Source organism: Hydra vulgaris, chromosome 10 (genome assembly GCF_038396675.1).
Source record: "Hydra vulgaris chromosome 10, alternate assembly HydraT2T_AEP".
In the NCBI taxonomy this organism is placed as follows: Eukaryota; Metazoa; Cnidaria; class Hydrozoa; order Anthoathecata; family Hydridae; genus Hydra; species Hydra vulgaris.
This window is the reverse complement of record NC_088929.1, coordinates 10,372,205-10,392,523: the sequence shown is the minus strand read 5'-3', so window position 1 is coordinate 10,392,523 and position 20,319 is coordinate 10,372,205. Positions and strand designations below refer to the sequence as shown.

General features: G+C 29.6%; 4 protein-coding genes across 5 annotated transcripts in view; 3 read left to right on the top strand and 1 right to left on the bottom strand.

Annotated features, from left to right (window-relative positions):
- The window catches only part of LOC100206096 (ATPase MORC2), a 70,919-nt gene extending 68,993 nt beyond the window's left edge, over window positions 1-1,926 (top strand). The window contains exons 22-25 of one of the 2 annotated variants that reach the window (XM_065807234.1): window positions 59-152; window positions 228-266; window positions 858-1,052; window positions 1,277-1,926. In XM_065807234.1, the coding sequence (XP_065663306.1) occupies window positions 59-152; window positions 228-266; window positions 858-1,052; window positions 1,277-1,366 (418 nt within the window). In that variant the 3' untranslated portion in view covers window positions 1,367-1,926. The remainder of the gene's footprint in view (window positions 1-58; window positions 153-227; window positions 267-857; window positions 1,053-1,276) is intronic. The other variant, XM_065807235.1, reaches the window with a different exon arrangement.
- Window positions 1,927-6,801: 4,875 nt separating this feature from the next.
- Window positions 6,802-9,144, top strand: LOC136086132 (tigger transposable element-derived protein 4-like). Its single transcript, XM_065808407.1, has 3 exons — window positions 6,802-7,261; window positions 7,389-8,349; window positions 8,827-9,144. Exons 1-3 carry the CDS (start codon window positions 6,876-6,878, stop codon window positions 9,142-9,144), a joined length of 1,665 nt encoding a protein of 554 aa, XP_065664479.1. The 5' UTR covers window positions 6,802-6,875.
- A 4,213-nt stretch (window positions 9,145-13,357) lies between these two features.
- LOC136086131 (uncharacterized) lies at window positions 13,358-14,685 on the top strand. The gene is made up of 5 exons (XM_065808405.1): window positions 13,358-13,507; window positions 13,579-13,726; window positions 13,829-14,078; window positions 14,224-14,431; window positions 14,545-14,685. Exons 1-5 carry the CDS (start codon window positions 13,358-13,360, stop codon window positions 14,683-14,685), a joined length of 897 nt encoding a protein of 298 aa, XP_065664477.1.
- Window positions 14,686-16,673: 1,988 nt separating this feature from the next.
- LOC105846116 (dynein light chain Tctex-type protein 2B) lies at window positions 16,674-17,363 on the bottom strand. The gene has a single exon (XM_065808404.1). It carries the CDS (start codon window positions 17,361-17,363, stop codon window positions 16,674-16,676), a length of 690 nt encoding a protein of 229 aa, XP_065664476.1.
- Between the last annotated feature and the right edge of the window lie 2,956 nt (window positions 17,364-20,319).

Here is a 20,319-nt window from a genome sequence, read left to right as displayed (position 1 = left end):
AGTTTTATGAACTTGATAAAAAATATTCAATCATTTTATGAACGGTTTATATTATTAGTCGTTGTCTCTGCTATTTTCGTGCTCCGGATTTTAAAATACCTAAAAAAGACATTCTTTCTCTTACACCACAGCAACTTCGAGATTTTCCATTAGTAAGTAATAAGAAATTTTTTTTAAAAAAAATTTTGTGTTCTATTTTAAATTCTCGTTAAATGTTTGTTTTGCAGAGCACGTTTTTTGATGATTACGAACGAAACATTAAAAAGGTATTTATTGATTTTAAAAAGGTTATTTACAAAACATTTTAAAATATATGTTACTGACTTCACTAATATTTCATTATGATCTGCGCTTAAAATAAAACTTGTCTTAAAAGTCTCAATTGTGTCTTAATAAAACAACCTTGCGGCTTAAATTATTAAAACAACCTTGCGACTTGAATTAAAACATTATTAAAACAACCTTGCGACTTGAATTATTACATTATTAAAACAACCTTTTCACTTAAATTATTACACTATTAAAACAACCTTGTCACTTGATTTAAAACATTAAAACAGCCTTGCAACTTAAATTCAACTCGCGGCATTGTTTTAATAAGCACACTATTTAAATAAAACTCTAAACTAAAAACTGGCCCCACCAGTACATAAATTAAAGGACGCTTCTAAATTAAAAACTGACCTAACCGGTACATGAATAATAGAACATTTCTAATCCAAAAAATGACACCACCAGTACATGAATGATAGGGTTTTTCCCAGGCTTGATCATTGATATAATTAAGAAAGAAATAATGAAATTTTTTTTCTTAATTATATCAATAAATATTTTAATTGTGTCTGTATTTACTTTAGCAACTACAGGCGACACGTGAGAATCTCAATTCCAAAGTCGACGAGGCTGATAAAAAATTGAAAGAAGTTTATATAGAAAAATCACACGTGGAAAAAGAACTTAAAGAATGCAAACAGCAAGTTACAAAAATTACAAAAACCTTGAAAGAGCTTAGACAAGGCGTCAACGTCATGTTAAGAAGTATATTAAACGAGGTATTATTTCATAAATAATAGCTAGGTTTTATTTCATAAATATTAACTTGGTTTTATTCTATAAGTAATAACGAGGTATTGTTTCATTAATAATAACTAGGTATTAATTTATATAACGATATAAATATCGAGGTATATTTGATTTATATAGTGATATAAATATCGAGGTAATATTGATTTCATTTATATTTGTTAATTTTCTAATTTTGGTTTATTGAATTTAGGATGAAAAGCTGGATGCAAACGACGTATCTGACAATGTCGATATATATTTGAAGACAATAGTTGACCAAATAAACGATACGAATACTTAATGTTAAAATAATTTTGACAGCTTAGTATCTTTAGCATAGCCATCTCGTTTAAGATAAACTAAATCAAAAGTTGTTTATTTTCGCTATAATTAACGGTTTGAGTTATTGCTATTGCAGTTTTCTTAAGTGACACTCCTGATCAGTGTTATTTTTTGTTGCAGTGGTACTTGATATGGCGTTTCTCTAATGAAGTGACTGTGTCAAAAAGTTGTGACTGATAAAAAATACTAACAAGATAGATTTATGAGAAATACTCATTAAGATATAAGTTACCAGACGTTTTCTTTAAAAATGGTCTCTTTTAGTTTTGCTTTTTGTAACAAACGTATGCATTTTACAATGCGTAATGTTCTATAACTTAGCTACATAATTCCTTTTTATGCGTAGTTTTAGCATGTTACATTCAGCATGTAGTTCTCCAACACTACATTTTTTATATGTAATTCTAATAAATGCGATGTTCTTTTGCATACATTACATGTTATTCTAATACATGCGATGTTCTATCGCATATATTCTATTAATACTGTACATGTATCGATTAAATTTTTTCGTAATTATTTTTGAGTTTTTTATTCAATAAATTTTAATGTAAATATATCCAAAACCTAAGTTTTGAAAAATGATGACCATTTTTATTCCCAAAAATTTAAAAATCTGTTAAAGAAAAAGTTTGTATGGTTTATCTTTTTATCTTCATGTGGTAATTCGTCGGCGATATTGGAAATGTAATTGTAAATATTTTTAGCTACATTTCTTATCAAAAGACTTGTTCTTACAAAATTGAGGTTTTATTTTAAAATAAGTGGTAGCTCGTTTGTATTATTTCTATTTCACCGGGGGTTTGTTATAACTGGGTTTTCGTGCGTAGTTGCAACTCTTTGCAATTGAATTATCGTCATTCATTCGAGCATGTTATTTATAGCTTATTTACAGAAGTAGGGGAGAATAGAGGACATGGCTTTTTTTTTATAGCAACTTAACCCAAAAACAAATAGTATTTTTTTAAATACCGATCGGTTTTTCTAAATGTCTTTAATGCAAATCTATACACGAATTTTTTTTTTTTTTGTATAACAAAATAAATTCATGGTTATGTTTATTGCTAATTGATGGTACTCTATGAAGTTAATTTGTTTTTTTGCGGCACGTGTTTATTTTGCAATACCTTTTTTTTGTTTCCAATTGGTAACAGATTAAACTTGAAATTTTTTTACTTTTAAACTCATACAACATTTTAATAAAGCAATTATACTGACAAAACATTGTTTTATCACCGGCAGAAACTAAAAATTTTCAAACCTTTTTTGATCTTGTACCATCTTCTATTTCAAACTATTTGTTTTGTTTTTTTTACTAAGTAGTGTTGGAAAAGCCTACGTTGTTTGTATTTAAAGTTTTATTTTTTGACCATTTTTGAATATTAAAATTGCAGTTTTTGAATAATATGCTTTTTTTGAAATAAATTTTTATTTTGATAAAATTTCGAAAATTATCTAACAGCTAAATTAATTTCGATAATTAAAATACGTTTTTCTAAATGAACTTCGAATGATTAAATGACATGTCAGCAAATTTTATTGAATTTCAAAACCTAAGCTTTTACTTGAAAAATAAAATTTAAAAATGTGGCCTACTTAGATTATATTTTATATTTCAGCACCCGTTGTGTATTTGTTAGAGTGCTGGCTTCTTAACTGAAGGTTCGTGGTTCAATGGTCAGGTTAAATGCAGTTCCGCGGCGCTCTTTGATAAGACTATAAGATGTTCTTGGAGCATCTAAATAACTAAAAATAAATTTCATTTTTAACATTGTTCCTATCTGTTACCTATAATAAAGCATAAAAATGATGAGATAAATCATATTTGTTGTGTTTTTTTAGAGATATAAAAAAATGTCTTAAGCTTTTTTTTTTTAAACTAAATGAGCAAAAAGCGTTTTTTGAAATATTTCAAAATCAAAAATTTGAAGTATTTAATGAGTTTATTGATTATGACACACCAGTAATTAGTTGTACAGGTGGTATAATCAATCCTTCTGCCTCTAGAATATAGGTTTTTATTCAACAGTATAGGTTTGTAATTAGTTAGATCCTAAAAAATAATTTTAATTTAAAAAAGTCTATATCAGCTAAAAACATTGGGTTTAACAAATTTACCATTTTCTGTTCTCAATTTTGTTAAATTTTATAATCACTCTTAATTAGTTTAACTAAAATACCTAAAAATAAATACGTGTCGTAAAACAAAACTCAATTCAAAATAAAGTTGCAAATCTTTTCCAGTCTTTTTTATTCAAAAATCTACAACCTTGAAGAGTAAATGTGCCTAGTATCATGTTTAATATTTTGTACAAAATATTCAAAAAAAATTTTCCTTAAATAAAATTTGTAATAACTTCGTTTATAGTGAATGTAAGCTGGTCAAATGACACATAACAAGATTTTTGAAAACACTCCAAAATTGTTATGTATTTCGAGGTTTACTATGAAGTCCTTTAATTAAATTATTTGATAAGTGTAAGAACTAAGGTTTTCTTCAAAGGTTTTCTTATATAGTTGTTAAAAGTGACAGTAAAAATTTAATTATTGTAAGAAAGCGTGTTAAAAGTGACAGTAATAATTTAATAATTGTAAAGGAGCTTGTTCAAAGTGATATTTATTATTTAACTATTGTAAGTGGTTGTTGTTAAATTATTGTAAGTGGGTGTTGTTGGCATTTGTAACCTAATTATTGTTATTATTGGTAATGGATAATTTATTGGTGCATGGTCTCCACGGACCTCTTTTTATTATATATTCTGTTGGTGGAGCAGCGTAGACACTTTTGTATTTTTTACTAGTTTAAATACATAGTTTCTCCAAAGGAACGGTTTTCAATCCTCGAGATTTTACATGGCGTCCGCTGAGGGACTATGAAGAGATACCGAATCAAAAGATTAAAGAAAGAAGTGAGAGTCAAGAAAAGTTTGAATTATTGAACGTTGAAGTAAGTTGAGTTTTTTATTTGTGATTTTGTTCGGGAAGGTTTCATAGAATTAGAATTTAATTGTTGAAGGTGTTGATTGTGAGCTGTTGTACATATTTATTTAAAAATGGCAGCCGCGTTAGGAAGGAAAGTAGCGAGAAGAAGAGCGTTACGAGTAAGTTTTGGAAATTTATTGAGCGAAATAAGCGAGAAATTAGAGAGTGAGGAGTTTAACCATGCCAAATTAGTAGGTTTAAAAAATAATTTAAGCGAGAGTTACGAGAGATTAAACAAAATTGATGAAGAAATATTAAATAATTTAGTAATTGAAAATGACGTTTGTGGGAGTGCAAGAGTAGTTGAGTTTTATCATGTGTTGATGGCTGGAGTGACATTAAAATTATGAAGTATAAAAATAAATGAATCGCATAAAGATTCTGTTAAAAGTTTAAATCAAACTAAGTGTATTTTACCTAATTAGAATTGCCAGTTTTTAATGGGAATCCCGTAGATTGACAGGGTTTTTGACACCAATTTAATTTATCAATTCAGAGGAATGAAGGTTTAAGTGATATAAATCGATTTAATTATTTAAAAAAATCAGGACTTTCACTTAGTTCAGGAAATTATAAAAAGGCCATTGAAATCTTGATAAACAGATACGGTAATACACAAGTTTTAGTTTCAGCACATATGGACTCTTTGTTAAAAATAAAAAAAATTAAAGATTTCAATGATCTAAAAGAACTAAGAAAACAAATCAAGTTATGAAAAAAATGAACATAAAAATTTGAAATATGATTCTTTAAATAAATATGCACACCAAAATTATTCTCATAATTATAGAATTAAAAATAACTTTACAACATCAGGTTTTCATACACAAAATAAAAGAGCACCAGAACAAAAAATTTTGCAATATGTTTATTGTTTAGAAAACTATAAGCCTTCTCACTAGGGTTTCTCAAACGGGATCCCGGGATCACGGGGATAAAAGTGGCAGCGGGATTTCCCGGGATATCACTGTTATATCCCGGAACACATTTTTTTTTAATTTTACATATGATAACTGTTTGAACTAATTCGACCAAAAATAAAAAAAATATTATTGCATTTAGCAGCATTTTTATGTGTTCAAATCTTATATTAAAACCTAGAACAACAAGAAATGTTATTGAAACTATCTTAAACTATCTAATTCAAGGAATGTTTTCTTTTTCCTCGTTATTATAAAATATGAGTAAAATATAAAAAAGATTTCTAGCGACGAAAACAGTAAGTTTGATTTTTAAACTTCTAAATTATTGATAAGTTTTGTATTTAAAAAACGGCAAACAAAGACATATAAAGTGATACGTAAGATATCATATGTAAGAAATATTCATAACTTTAACCATAGTTTATAGACTTAACTGGTTTGGAAACTCCGTAAAATCTATTGTTTAACCTTTTGACACAAAAATAGAGCGTAAATGAAGCGTGACAGTGCACACAAACTTTTTAACGGCGTTTATTGCTAAGTGATATTGCAAACAGATTATTCCTTTATTTCACAGATTACCTGTAGTGATTATTTATAAGTGATTTTTTTTGTACATCATTGAACAGTGTTGACCGAACAATGATTAAACTTCACCGTTATATGTGTGGAGATATGATTACTCCTGTTATTTTTAAAACAATAAATTTGTATGCCAAATATAGATACATATACTTTGTAGCAGACCCACCACACCTGATGAAAACTGCTCGAAATTGCTTATTAAACTCTGGCGCAGGAAAATGTACACGCTACTTGTGGAACAATGGAAAATACTTACTGTGGCAGCACATTACTCAATTGTATTATGAAGATTTAGACAATGGTTTAAAACTTATGCCTAAGTTAACTAATGAGCACATACACATAAACTCTTACTCTGCTATGACTGTAAAACTAGCTACCCAAATTTTAAGCCAAACCATAGCATCTGTTTTGAAAACCTTTGGAACTGAGGAACATAAAGAGACAGCTAGTTTTTGTGAAAAAATGGACATGTTTTTTGATTGTGTTAACAGTAGATCTCTTGAAGAACATAAAATTAATATAAAATAACTGTGTATTTCCTTCAAAAATACACAGACCAAAATGATTTACAATTTAATTTCCTTTTAAATAATTTTTTGGATTACAGTCGACTCTCGATATCTCGAATACTTGATATCTCGAACTTTTGAGTATCTCGAACTTTTTAGCGGTCCCATGGGCATAACGTACTAGTTTAGGCTAAAATCCTCTCGATATCTCGAACCTTATTATCTCGAACTTTTTGGTATCTCGAACAATATTTTCGGTCCACAGGGCAATTTTCTCTCGTTATCTCGAACTTTTCAACATTTTTTTTTTTCAAAAATGTTTTAATAAAATTTAATTTTTTTAAATTCCAATTTTCGAAAAAAATTGGAATTTAAAAAAATTTTAAATTCGATTTTTTTTAAGAATCGAATTTCTGAAAAGTTTTCCTTTAATATATAATTTATTCTTTTTGTCAAACGCAGCAACATGCCGCTCGTTAAACGAAAACTCACGAACAAATCTATAATAGAAAAATGCAAGGCATTAAAAGACCTAGAGACTGGGATGTCTAACAAAGAGGTTGCCAAAAAGTATGGAGTCCCAAAGAACACATTATCAACCTGGATTAAAAATAAAACCAAGTTATTAACCTCACTGGAAAAAAATGACACAAAATCTAAACGGAAGAAACTTCGTAGTGGTAATTTCAAAAATGTAGACAAGGCGATATACACGTGGTTCGTTGCAAAAAGAAGTCAACAAGTACCAATTGATGGTACCATACTAAAAGAAAAGGCACTAAAATTTGCAGAAGCATTAGGAGAGTTGGATTTTAAAGCATCTGATTGTTGGTTTCATAATTGGAAAGAAAGGTCAGTTAAATTTTGTCAAATCTTGTTCAATTTTAATATAAACAAATAACATGTATCTGTTTATATTTAATTTATTTAGTTTTTTAAACGTGTAATTAAAATTCAATTATTCTGTTCCTATTTTTAGGAACGGCATCAGCTTTAAAATAATCTCAGGCGAAAGTGCCGCCGTGACGAATAATATGACTGCTTCGTGGAATGAAACTACACTTCCAACATTGCTTTTGAATTACAAGCTTGAAAACATTTTCAATGTCGATGAGTTTGGACTATTTTACCAGTGCCTACCAAACAAAACATACCATTTATCACGAGAAAAATGTTTTGGGGGAAAAAATAGTAAAGTCAGACTAACAGGCATAGCAGCAGGGAGTGCAACGGGAGAAAAATTACCTATGTTTGTTATTGGAAAATCTAAAAACCCACGGTGTTTTAAGTACATTAAACAACTTCCTTGCACATATAAAAATCAGCTAAAAAGTTGGATGACCGGAGACCTTTTTACAGAATGGGTAATGAAACTTGACTCATTTTTTCGTGCTCAAGACAGGAAAGTAGCACTCCTGGTGAATAACTGTTCTGCCCACCCACACATTGAAGGGCTAAGCAACATCAACCTAATATTTTCCCCCCCTAACACCTCATCTGTCCTTCAGCCCATGGATCAAGGCGTAATACGAAGTCTTAAAGCTCATTATCGTCACAAAATTGTGCGCTTGTGTATCAAGGCTGTCGATAATAACGAACCCATGCCAAAAATTTCTATACTTCAAGGAATGAAAGATTTTGTTTCTTCGTGGAATGCTGTGTCGAAGGAGACTGTCATCAACTGCTTTAAAAAAGCTGGTATCAGCAAAACAAACAAGAGTATTGAAGAAGCTGATGATGATCATTCTTTTAAATTTTTGACAGAAGAACTTAACCGTTTGCGAGAGTTAGATCCTCGTGCCGTCCAAGAAGATCTCTCAGCGGAATCTTACATTGGTTTAGATTGCGATGTAGTAACCACCGGTTTACTTGCTACTGATGCTGAAATCATTGCTCAGATTTTAGACCCTAATTTTGAAAACGACATAATGAAGTTGAAGGTAGCGTTGACGATGCTATTGACGTCGAAGCCCCGCCACGCCCATCTGATATTCAATTAGAAATTGCTTTTGAAACAATTCAAAATGCTTCGCTATACAGCTCAAAATACGGAAATGAAATACAATCCCTAGCACTAAAACTTGAGGATTTAATGAAGATGGAAAAGATGGATAATTTAAAGCAATATCAGATAACAGATTTTTTCCAAAAGTTGTAGTTTTTGTTGTTAATGATTTTTGTCAGAAAAATAACTTGTTTTAATGAAAGTCGGGCAATTTTATTTATTTTCAACCCTTTTCTTGATATCTCGAACTCTCGATATCTCGAACTTTTTTTCCGGTCCCCTTAGTGTTCGAGATATCGAGAGTCGACTGTATTTTAAAGATTGGAAAAGATCTATAGATGAAAGAGTGGACAATACTTCTAGTTGTCAATACTCTTATGAGGCTAAGGCTAAAATGTTCATTTCACATCAGACTCATGAAGGCTTAATAATGACATGTAACTCAATTGTGGAAGTTACAAGATTTCTGTTAGCAGAGGGTATGTCTTATGTACTTACTAATAGATTTTGTCAAGATCCATTAGAGAAATATTTCAGTGCTCAAAGACAAATAGGGCGACATTCAGATAACCCTGATGCTAAACAGTTTGGATACAATTCAAATGCAATACGCATCCAAATAAGTGTTTCGCTTAACACTGGAAATACTAGAGGCTCTTATATAAAAAAAAAGTCTTGGATAAATGTGTCTGAAGATCTTATACCAAAAAGAAAGAGAAAAAAAACATGATTTACAAACTACTTATATTATAACAACTATTTGTATTCAAAACTTTTATAAAACTACATATATATATATATTATTTGTCTTTCAGTTTATGTGATTGTTTCATATTAGCACGTAATCTTTTTTTAGATAGTTCTCCTGTTTTTTTTTTTGCTTTGTGTTTATTAACAATGTCTTTGACAAATGAATGACTTTGAACTCTAAAATATAATCTCAGTATTGAACACAAAGTAGATTTTTGTATATCTTTTTCAATTTTTAAATCACAGCTTTCAAGAATAACCCTGTACTATTCATCTATATCTTGATCATATAATGTTTTTTCTGTCAAGAAATCTATGTCTATGCTTTTAGTTAAATCTGACTGTTCTGTATATAAACAAAATGCTTTTTCTAATATTTGCTCAAACTCAATTGTTATACCAGTGAGTCCTCCACGGCTAAGAGCATTGATAAGTTTTTGGTCTGGAATATTTTTTGTTTCAGATTGGCAGCTTTTTAATATTGATATTGCTTGTTGTATAGCAGTGTCATTATTTGTTCGAAAACTTTGGATTTTTTTTTAATTTGTGGATGCAGTAACCTCCTAGATATTGCAAGCCATACTTTTCCCTTTCACATATTGTTTGTCTACTTGATATCTTTTTATCACTGACACTAGATATATTAGCCCTATAGTAAGATGCTATGCTGTCAGCAAGTTTGCTTAATAATAATGTAGCAGTATCTTCATATTCAGCATCACAATTAAAAATTTGCCTACTGTTGATTACTATTCTGCCAAAATAATCAGCATAAAACTCATTCAAACTTTTTAGAGAAATTTTACTACAAGTTTCAATTATTCTATCAAACTGAATCTCATCTTTTATCTGGTCAATCTGAAATTTTTTAACAACTTCAATTATTTTGTCACCATAAATTGAGCTTTCTATAATCTTGCAAGACACTTTTTTTAGTAGTGAGAACAAAATCTCAGTGTTTGCAAGACACTTTTTTTAGTAGTGAGAACAAAAACTGGATTATTATCAGGTTCATCAACGATAATATTGTTGGGGTGCTTTTTAGAGATATGCAATTTCAGCCCTCCTTTACTTTTAAAAACTTTAACGCATACATTACATGGGAAGGATCCAGGGCTAAGCTAAAAATAGTTTTAAGTAAGATATATGTTTAAAAAACAAAATATAATCAGTCACTCAATCGCTTATCTTTCGCTTAATTTGATCACTAATAAAAAAACCTAAAAACAAATGTTTGTTTATGGTACGTAAATAATTTACATAAAGAAACATTTTTCACTTTTTTATCTTACTCGGAAAAAGTACTAACATCTTCGACAATAGCTTCAGTATAATTTTGAAGTTCAATATCTTTTTCAAAACTTTCCAATAGCATTATAAGGTCACTATTACAAAAATAGTCATCGTCTTCTCTCTCTGAAGCCATAGTAAATTTTTGTGCTGTGCACCCTCAATGTCACGTGATCACAGCGTTCACCTTAATGAGTTTTTTTTTACGCAAAACACCGAGTTTCCAAACCAGTTAAGTCTATAAACTATGCTTTAACTTAAGTTGTTTTACGATTCAATTTAGTTGTACCATGTCAATTGTAAATGGATCGAAAGCATGGCAGTATTTTTGTAAAGAAAAATCTGGCGAATCTGCAATTTGCAAAAAGTGCAGTGTAAAGATAATGTGCGAAGGATTTTTGACAAGTGGGCTCCTTCGTCATTTAAAAAACGCACACAAAGATCTTGATTTAAATATGAAGCGTCAACATGAAGATACTGGTTCGGAAATTAAAATTGTGCAAAAGAAAATCACATTATTTGTTAAACAGCAGGCTATCGAGCAAATTGTGTCAAAGCTAGCAACGGTGGATGGCTTCTCAATAAATGCCATAACAAAAAGTGAATTTTTTAGAAAATCATTGTCTAAAAAAGGCATGTTATTACCAAAAAATCCATCTTATGTTATGAGTATGATAAAAAAAACAATATGATTTAACTAAACAAACTTTGGTTTTAGAGAACAAAAGAAATATCTAGCGGGTCGCGATTTTTTTCATCCGTAGACGTCTTTAAAAAATCGACGTTATTTGAATGTAAATTTACACTTACTAACAAAGTTTTGTAACCTGGGATTAACTCCGATAGCTGGATCACTTCCTGCAGAAAAAATTGTTGATCTGGTTGAAAATAAACTGTCAGATTTCAATTTATCAATTAAAAAGCACATCATAGCTAGTGTCACTGACGGATCCGTAATGAAAATTGCATTATCATAGCTAATGTCACTGACGCATCCGCAATGAAAAATTTGGACGGCTAAGTGGTATTGAACATCAGCTGTGTTATGCCCACGGGCTTCATTTGGCAGTATGTGATGTTCTTTACAAAAAGTTAGACTCTTCAGTAAAATATATTGAATCACAGTTGCAAGACTCCGATGAAAGTTTGAGTAATAACGATGAGTTTGATGATGTGTTTGACTGTAATGATGAGTCATACAGCTCAACAGGCGTTACGTTTATTGATGATTTACAAAATAGCGTAAATATAGCCTTAACAATTCGGAAGGATTGAAAATTCAGGTTCGAATGTTCAGCAAATCATCTCTTAAAAATGACGTTTTACAAATCTACGTAAAATCATGTTTTATAAAGAACTCAAGCTGATATTAGCTGTCAAAACAAGGTGGAATAGTCTTGTTGTAATGCTAGAAAGATTTCTTAAAGTAAAAACATGTATACTAAAAGCAATGATTGATTTAAAAGAAGTTCTGAATATCTCCAAAGATAAATATGCAATTATGAACGCCATAACAATTTCTCTGCAACCGATAAAAGTTGGAATAGAAAGACTTGGTAGAAACAATGCTACTCTACTTGACGCAGAAAGTGTAATGATATTCATCTTGGATGATTTGGCGGAGAAAAAAATGCGATAGCTCATAAACTGCTTCAATATGTGCAGCAGAGAATTGAAGAATGCAGAAATGCCAATTTAATTGGACTACTAAAATTTTCAAACAACCCAATAAGTTATAATCAGGAATCAAATATCAACTCTAAACTACTCTTACCGTCCAAACATGCATTAAAAGGAACAGCAAAAAAAATTTATACCAGGTTGTACATAGAGAATGCTAGCACTAGTTCATCAAATAAGGAAATAGTTGAAGTGAGTCGTGATAATGAAAGCATGGTTTCTGACCTGTCAATATCTCAACCTGTTGCTCCAAATTTATTAGGCAAAAGTATTTTGACACTTGAACAAAAATTGGATGCGACTATTTGTAATGTCAAACAAGTAGAAAAAGCAGCTCTAGAAAACATTAGCAATTTAAAAAACCTCACAAAAGTAATCAATCTTTTTGAGGCAACTGGAAAACGTAGCGAAAGTTTAGAAATAGTATATTCCACATTAATGACCATCAAGCCGACATCAATTGAATCAGAAAGAGCTTTTTCTGCCGCGGGTCTATTTATGGGAAAAATTCGTTCACAATTAAGTGACAAATCAATTGATTGCTTATAATTTTTAAAACAATATTTTATTTTAAATAGTAATATAAATTAACGTGCTAAGATAAATTAGTTAAAAACTGCTTTTATTTGCCGGGAAATCCCGGGATAAATAAGTTACACACCGGGAATCCCGGGATGCTAAATTTACGGGAAATGAGAAACCCTACTTCTCACTGTTTAAAGGTAACGAATTTAGATTCAAGAATTGAAATTTTAAAAAAGCAAAAGAGATGTTTCATCTGTTTAAAATTAGGTCATATCTCAAAATTTTTTCATTCCAACTATTTGTTTTTTCAATGCAATGGGAAACACCACATTTCTATTTGCAATAAGAAGCAAATCCAAACTAGTGCAAATCTTGTAGGTGTCTCCGATAGCATTATACTACAGAAAGGAAATTTTTTTAGTAGTCAAAGGTCTTATGTTACTAAGGATGTATGTAAAAGATTGAAATTAAAGACAATAAGGCAAGAAAAGGTAGCGCCTTTAAAAGAGTTGTCTGTTCCTAGGTTATAACTATTGGGTTGTTTCCTGTTGAGCAAATTAGTTGGGGAAGTGAAACGAGTAATAGAAAATCGAATAATTATTAGTATTGTTAGTTGTTAGACAAATTCTGAAGTGGCTTTACATTGGATTAAAGTGAAGGAGAAAACTTGGAAACCTTGGGTGAAAAATCGTATAGTTATGATTAGGAAAGAGGTTGAGAGAAAGAAATGGAGGCATGTAGCAGGATTGGAGAATCTAGCAGATATTCCAACTCGTATGTTTTATTTTAAGCAATTTAATGACGGTTTGTTATCTGGATCTAAACTTTTATGTAAGGAGGACTTTTATGTAAGGAGGAGGTTGAAGTAAGATTGTTTGATAGTGAGAATAGTTAGAATGCGGATGAAGTTTTGATTAAGTCGAAAGGTGTAGATAGGATAAATGAGAGTCGTGTAAATATAGTTGAGGCTGCGAGTAGTGGTAATATTGGTGTTCTGATAGACATTAAAAAGTATAGTACATTGAACATACTTATAATGGTAACTGGGTATGTGAATAGATTTGCAAGTAATTTGATAAAAACAATTAAGAAGAACAATGGATTAATTAAAGAAAACATGTTAACACTTGATAAATCTGGTAAGGCATTTAATTTATGGTTATAATTAGAACAGTTTTATTTACGAAATCAAGATTACTACGAAAAGCTAAGTTCACTCCTGAAGTTGTTCACTGACAAACAAAACGTACTGCGATTAAAAGGACGATTTAAAAATTCGATACTGAATTATAATAAAAAATATCCAATTATTTTACGTGATGGTCAACATGGCTATTTTACAGTGTTAATTTTTCGTGACGCATATGAACGTGTCATGCATCATGGCATTGAAATGACATTAAGTCAAGTTAGGGCAAGGTTTTGAATTATTAAAGGTTGAAAAACTGTCAAGAACGTTCTGCGCGTGTTATTTGCAAAAAGATTAGTGAAAGAACAATGCTACCTCCCCCAACTCCTGATTTACCTAGTTATTGTGTAAATGTTTCTATGTTTTCGTTTCAAGCTATGTAAAAAATTACTTAAAAACTGATACTGTATCTAAAGTTTACGTTTTGATTTTGACCTGTGCATCTCGTCGTGCTGCTCATCTGGAATTAACTCCTGACATGAAGATCCCTGCTTTCATCCGAGCACTCAAACCCTTTATTGCACGCAGGGGTACACCTGATACAATTACTAGTGACAATTTTAAAACGTTTAAATCGATTGAAGTAAAGAAGTTTTGCTTAAATAATAAGATTATTCAAAAATTCATCCTGCTTTCCCTTGATGGCGAGGATTTTATGAAAGATTGGTACAATCAGTTAAGATATCACTGTTAAAGGTTATGGGAAAATCCCTCGTTACTTATGAAGAACTGCAAACAGTTTTATACGATATCGGTTCTGTAATTAATAGTAGACCACTTGTCTACATGAGTGAAGATGAAAATGAAGAAGCGCTTACTCCTTTTCACTTGATGTAGGGACGAAATATATTAAGAAATAATGTGGAAACGAATTTATGTTTTGAGTTGGGTGATATCAAGAAACGTGCCATCTACTTAAGAAACTTAATTTACGATTATCGAAAGCGTTTCAGTAAGGTTTATCTGAATGAATTAAAACAACAACATTTATATAATAAGTTTAATGATAATAAACATGAAACTAAAAGTTTCATGTTTATTATCATTAAACTAAAAAAATAACAAAACTGGCAATCTTCAATTTACTCTCATTTAATTCTAATCTATATAAGTATTTTGTAAACAAAGAATGGTACACTTTAGTCATGTTATCAAAGAATAAATTGAGTTTGAAATAGAATCACGCACAGAACAAAAAAAATGCACATTTTAATTACTAGATTAGTAGAGTTTTAGCAGTATACTTTTTTTTTAAATAATATTTTATATATTAGTAAATATTTTCAGAAAGTTACAGGAGTTCACTATGTATCATAGAGTCACAACAATCGTTTAAATGCAGTTCATGTATGATCACGCACCGAAGTCACGAGTTTGTCCTGTTTATGTAGGGTAATTTAGTAAAAACATCGCCCACATTCGCATTAAGTTTGCATTGACTTGTACCGCTTCGTTATGCATCATTAGATTGCCTAGTATTTCAGCTACAAAACTATGCGGACTGTTTTAACTTTTATGAGGGTGCTTGACATTACCATTAAAAACCATACAGGGTGTCAAAAGCACTGAACCTTATCCACTTGAAATCAATCTCGCCCACTGGGCGACATTATATACAGGTGTGCGAGATTAAATCTCGCTCGTTAATTTGTTGGCTCCAAACGCTCCACTTGGTGCGTTTGAAGCATACAAATGTCAAACACCATGGATCTTAACTTGTCCAGCCCTGAGGTCAAACTCAATTCATTGTGTTCATTGAAATTACTTTGAAGCTATTTTATTCAAAAACTCAAAAATACGACATATTATAAGATAGCAAAATAGAGTTTAGTATTCAACAAAAGTTACCCTATAGCAGAGGTGGCCAGACTTTTAAAAACACGGGCAAAAAAAAAGCCTGCGGGCATTGGTTTAGCCACCACTGCCGAATAGTATCTAATAAATCATTCAGAATCTGTCTCACGAAAAACAAAAACAAAAAATTATGGTGAAGCCTCTTCCAATCCTTGACATGCATTATGGTAAACCATTTGTAGCAATCCAGTTTTTTTCCTTCTTTTTTTTTTTTTTGTTGTTTTTAGTTTTCCTTTTTTTTTTTTTTTTGAAAGCTCACATCTTCAATTTTTTTTTCATTATTTTCCAAGGCCGACTATACGGGTTTTGAAGTCAGGGGCACAACTGTTAACATCTCAAAAAAGTTCTCTATATCTTAAAGATTCAAAAAAATAAAATAATTATGAAAAGATCCTTTTTTTTTGTGAAAAAATGTGGGGACAGGGCACGTGCCCTCCCGGTGGCGTCAGCCCTGTTTTCAAGATTGTAAGCTGTTTTTTTATTTCTGGTTCATTAATGCTTGATGACGTTTTTTATACATGTAAAACACCAACATTATCTAATTTTGCCAATGAAATTATGGTACCAACCAATGGTTGGCATATAGTTTAATTATCTAGCTATCTGTTTAAATATTCAATTATTTATTGAGAACAAAGTTATGCAACAAACGAAACAAGTTTTAGTGTGAATATCAAATCGAAGAAAATTTAAACAGTTTATACAACCACTATGCAACTTATATAGTTATATATCTTCAATGCAATTTAATTTAAAATTTATAATTAATATATTGCTTTGATATAGTTAATATATATATTTTATTTTACTTTCTGAATGTCATCATTTTAATACCGAACTTATTGAATTAAAAAAGAATACTTTTTTATTACAAATTTAAAAGGCATTTAGATTCTTTAATAAAAAAATACACTATAATACATTCCATTTTTCACAAACCATACCGATACATGTTTTATATTTTTGCATAACTAATCAAAATAAACTGCATAAACACAAACTGTGATAAAGTGACGTGAATTAAAAAATGTTTCCGATATATAATTGTCTCGCTGAGCATCCCAGAAAAACAGACTTGCTATTTTAAATCCCTGATCTAATATATCTCCAAAAGTAGTTGTTACAATGTATTTGTATCTGGAAAACTTTTGGACTTTGAGTTTATTTTTTATGCAATTCGATAATTCTAAACACAAATGACCAGGACTTGTCCATGATACTTCTTTTAACCGGGCTATTTCATTTTTGATAATTAGCATTACTTTACTTTCAATTAAGGGATAAACAGGATCTAATGGATATGTATTTTTATAAGTTACATGTTCTTCTGTTTGATTCTTTGTTTCGCGTTTACTTTTAGTTTTTTTTTCGTTTTCAAAAGTTTTAAAATCAAATTCATTTAAAGGGTTACCAATCAATCTTTTAGGCACGTCTCTGTGTGCAATAACAAACTTGCCTACGTCGACATTTTTCGTTAAAGCTTTTGAAGTATCTTGATCTTGCGGTTTAAAAAAACTTGAGGTACGAATCTTGCGTATTTCCTTGGATTCTGTTTCCAATGTTTGGCTGATAATGTCATGGCATGTTTCTTTGTTGTATGTAATTTTTATATCGAGTTCCGGAAGAGTATAAAAATGTCGATTATTGAAAGTTTTTTCCATTCCAAAGATTCTGTTTTAAAAACAAACATAGCTTTATTATAAAAAATCTTATTAAATAGTAAGTAAACAAATAAAACTCCTCCGCTTTTTTTAACTAAAAAAGTAAAAGTTTAGGTCTTGCATTGAAATTAAGAACACTCTGCTGAGAGAACAATTAAACGTAACTAATATTTTATTCAGGTTTTTTTAACACAAAAAGATAAAATATTTTGTTGGATTGTTAGCAGCCATTTCTTGGTAATGAATTGTTTTGGCTGGTGTCTATGCCTTTACCAATATCAATACTAAAAAAGATTCTTTAAATTTACTTATACACATTAGCAGTCGTTTTCTTTTCCTTCTTATTTTTTTAATAAGTGTTTTTTTAAAGTTACGCTTTTTTGAACCGTTTGGCTTTTTGCTTGTTTTAAATTTTTCTATTGTTAACCATAAGTTGATTAGAATGCTAAATTATTTGTGTCAAATAACCAATGAATGAAACATACCCCATGTGCATGTTTCATTCAATGGTTGTATGTCAAATAAACAAGAGTAAAACTTAATCCTTTATTATAACTGCAAAAAATTATTGCATTTATAATAAAGGAGTAAAAAAAATGCAACAAGTAACAAAGAGTATCAAAATGATTGAATAATGAATTATGAAAAACTATTTGTTTTTAAGAAAAAAATTGTTATCAAAGGCAAAATATTTTAGGAAAAATTAAAAACAAATTAATACCAGTACCATCAATTGTTATAAAAATGTTGTAGAGGATCTGTAACCTTCCGTGGGTATTATCAAAGGCCGAGTGAATAAAAAAAAAGCAATTGCTTTGACTCAGCATTATTGGAGTAATTTTTTAAATAAAAATTTGAGTAAAATCGCTCAAACTTTTATCCACGTAAAGTTAAGCGATTTACTCCAAAAGCAGTAATTGCACGGCTTTACGTGAACAAAAATTTAGAAAGATCCTAAAGTTTTTATTCACGTAAAGCTGACCAATTACTGAGTAAAAGCAGTTGCTTTTTTTTATTCACCCGGCCTCATGTCTGTAGTTTTTTTTTAATTAATTTTTGTTTATTACAATGTAATTGTCTTGTTTGAGTTCTTGACATAATGTTTGAAAGCAAAACTCATCATGATCAAATCAGTCCAAACTTTTGCTCAAAATTTATATAAGGTAATGTATCGGCATCGGAACTTTAAAATCTAAATCAACGGCTGAGGTTGGCGATTTTAAATAAATTATACAATCAATTACAAAAATTAACAAGAGTAAAACCGAGTGTTACGCCTGCTTATTCCTCTGGTAATTGTCGTCAAGAACGTCAAAACCGAACAATCATAAACTCTTTGGTAAATGTTTTGAAGGGTCATCCTGAAATGTAGCTGCAAATCATAAAGGGTATTTTTTTTGCTTGTCAGATTAGTCAAAAATGTTTTGGCTAATTTGATGAGCAAAAAAAATACAAAAAATTCTTACAGCTGATGAGTTTGTTTCAAGTCAACAAATAAGATTTTTGTTTTCTAGACGGAGTAATTACTTTATTTATGTCTAATTAGGTGCTGTAATCTGAAGTATAATATATATATATATATATATATATATATATATATATATATATATATATATATATATATATATATATATATATATATATATATATATATATATATATATATATATATATATATATATAATTTAGAATTGGAAAATCTAATGCACCGCCTAATAAACAAGACGATAAGGATGAATTTAAAGTCAAAGAAGCCGAGAACGTATAAATGAAGAAAAGAAGCCGAAAAAATATAAATGTTTGTAGCAAAAAAACCCAGACTGAAGGTTTCTTTTTTTTTTCTCAAAAAAATTATTCTTAAAACCACAATTGATTGTCCGAATTTAAATAAATACGTTTTAAGTGAAATGAACATCATAATTTATAAATATCATTTGTTGTGCTTGTTTATTGGGGATTTTTCTTAATTATAAGGTCTTTATATTGGTTGGAATTTTGGTATTTTTTGTGAAAATTGATAGAAATATTGTATTTTGACAACTATATATAGTCAATATACGTCAGAACCGATTAGAAATAGTATCTACAGAGAGTTAAGGCACTTTTTCAAAAGATTTTAAATAAGTTCATGTTAACGTCGATGAGCGAAATTGATCTAAAGGCTCCAAAATGGTGTTTTTTAGATTCACTATTAGGGGTAAAAAGATTTTGAAAAATTATATATAAAATATAAAAAGATTTTGAAAAATTATATATAAAAAAAGAAAAGTTTCTTTAAATAATAAAAAAACCTGAATCAAAAAAAAATTATAGCATCTAAAGCTCTTGTTTGGACATAATATGCTGATAAAACCATGATAATTTCAAATAAAGGAGTTCGAATAATTTGTAAATCGCTTTAACTACACCGAGTATATAGTTTATGTTGTGAAAGTCATTTCTAATTAGGGCAAAAGCGGTTTCACTTTTCTGATCGACATTATCTAATGTATAGAATGTATCATTATGTTCTTTTTCAAGTAACTATTAAATATATCTATACTCTACAACTATTTTTTTTTCTATTTTATTATTAAAAGAATGTTCGTTTTATATTATATGTTATACTAATTCTTGTAAACCTGAGTTTTAGCCATAACCATGTAACAAACAATGTGCCAAAAGATGAGAAATTCATTTTTTGTTTGGGTTTTGCAACTAAGCCTTTACTTACCTATAGTTTTTTTATTTTCTTTGGTACTTAATCAGACGAAGATTTGAAAGAAAATTAAAAAAATTTTTGGGATAAAAATTAATTGAATGTAGTTTGAAACATGATATTTAGAAAAAAAATTTCTTTTAATTTTAGGAGTTAACTAAACATTAATCCAATCCAAAGCCAAAAACTAAACATTAATCAAGCAAAACATTGGTAAGTATATAATTTGTTCTATTTTCAAGTTTAAAAATGCATTCG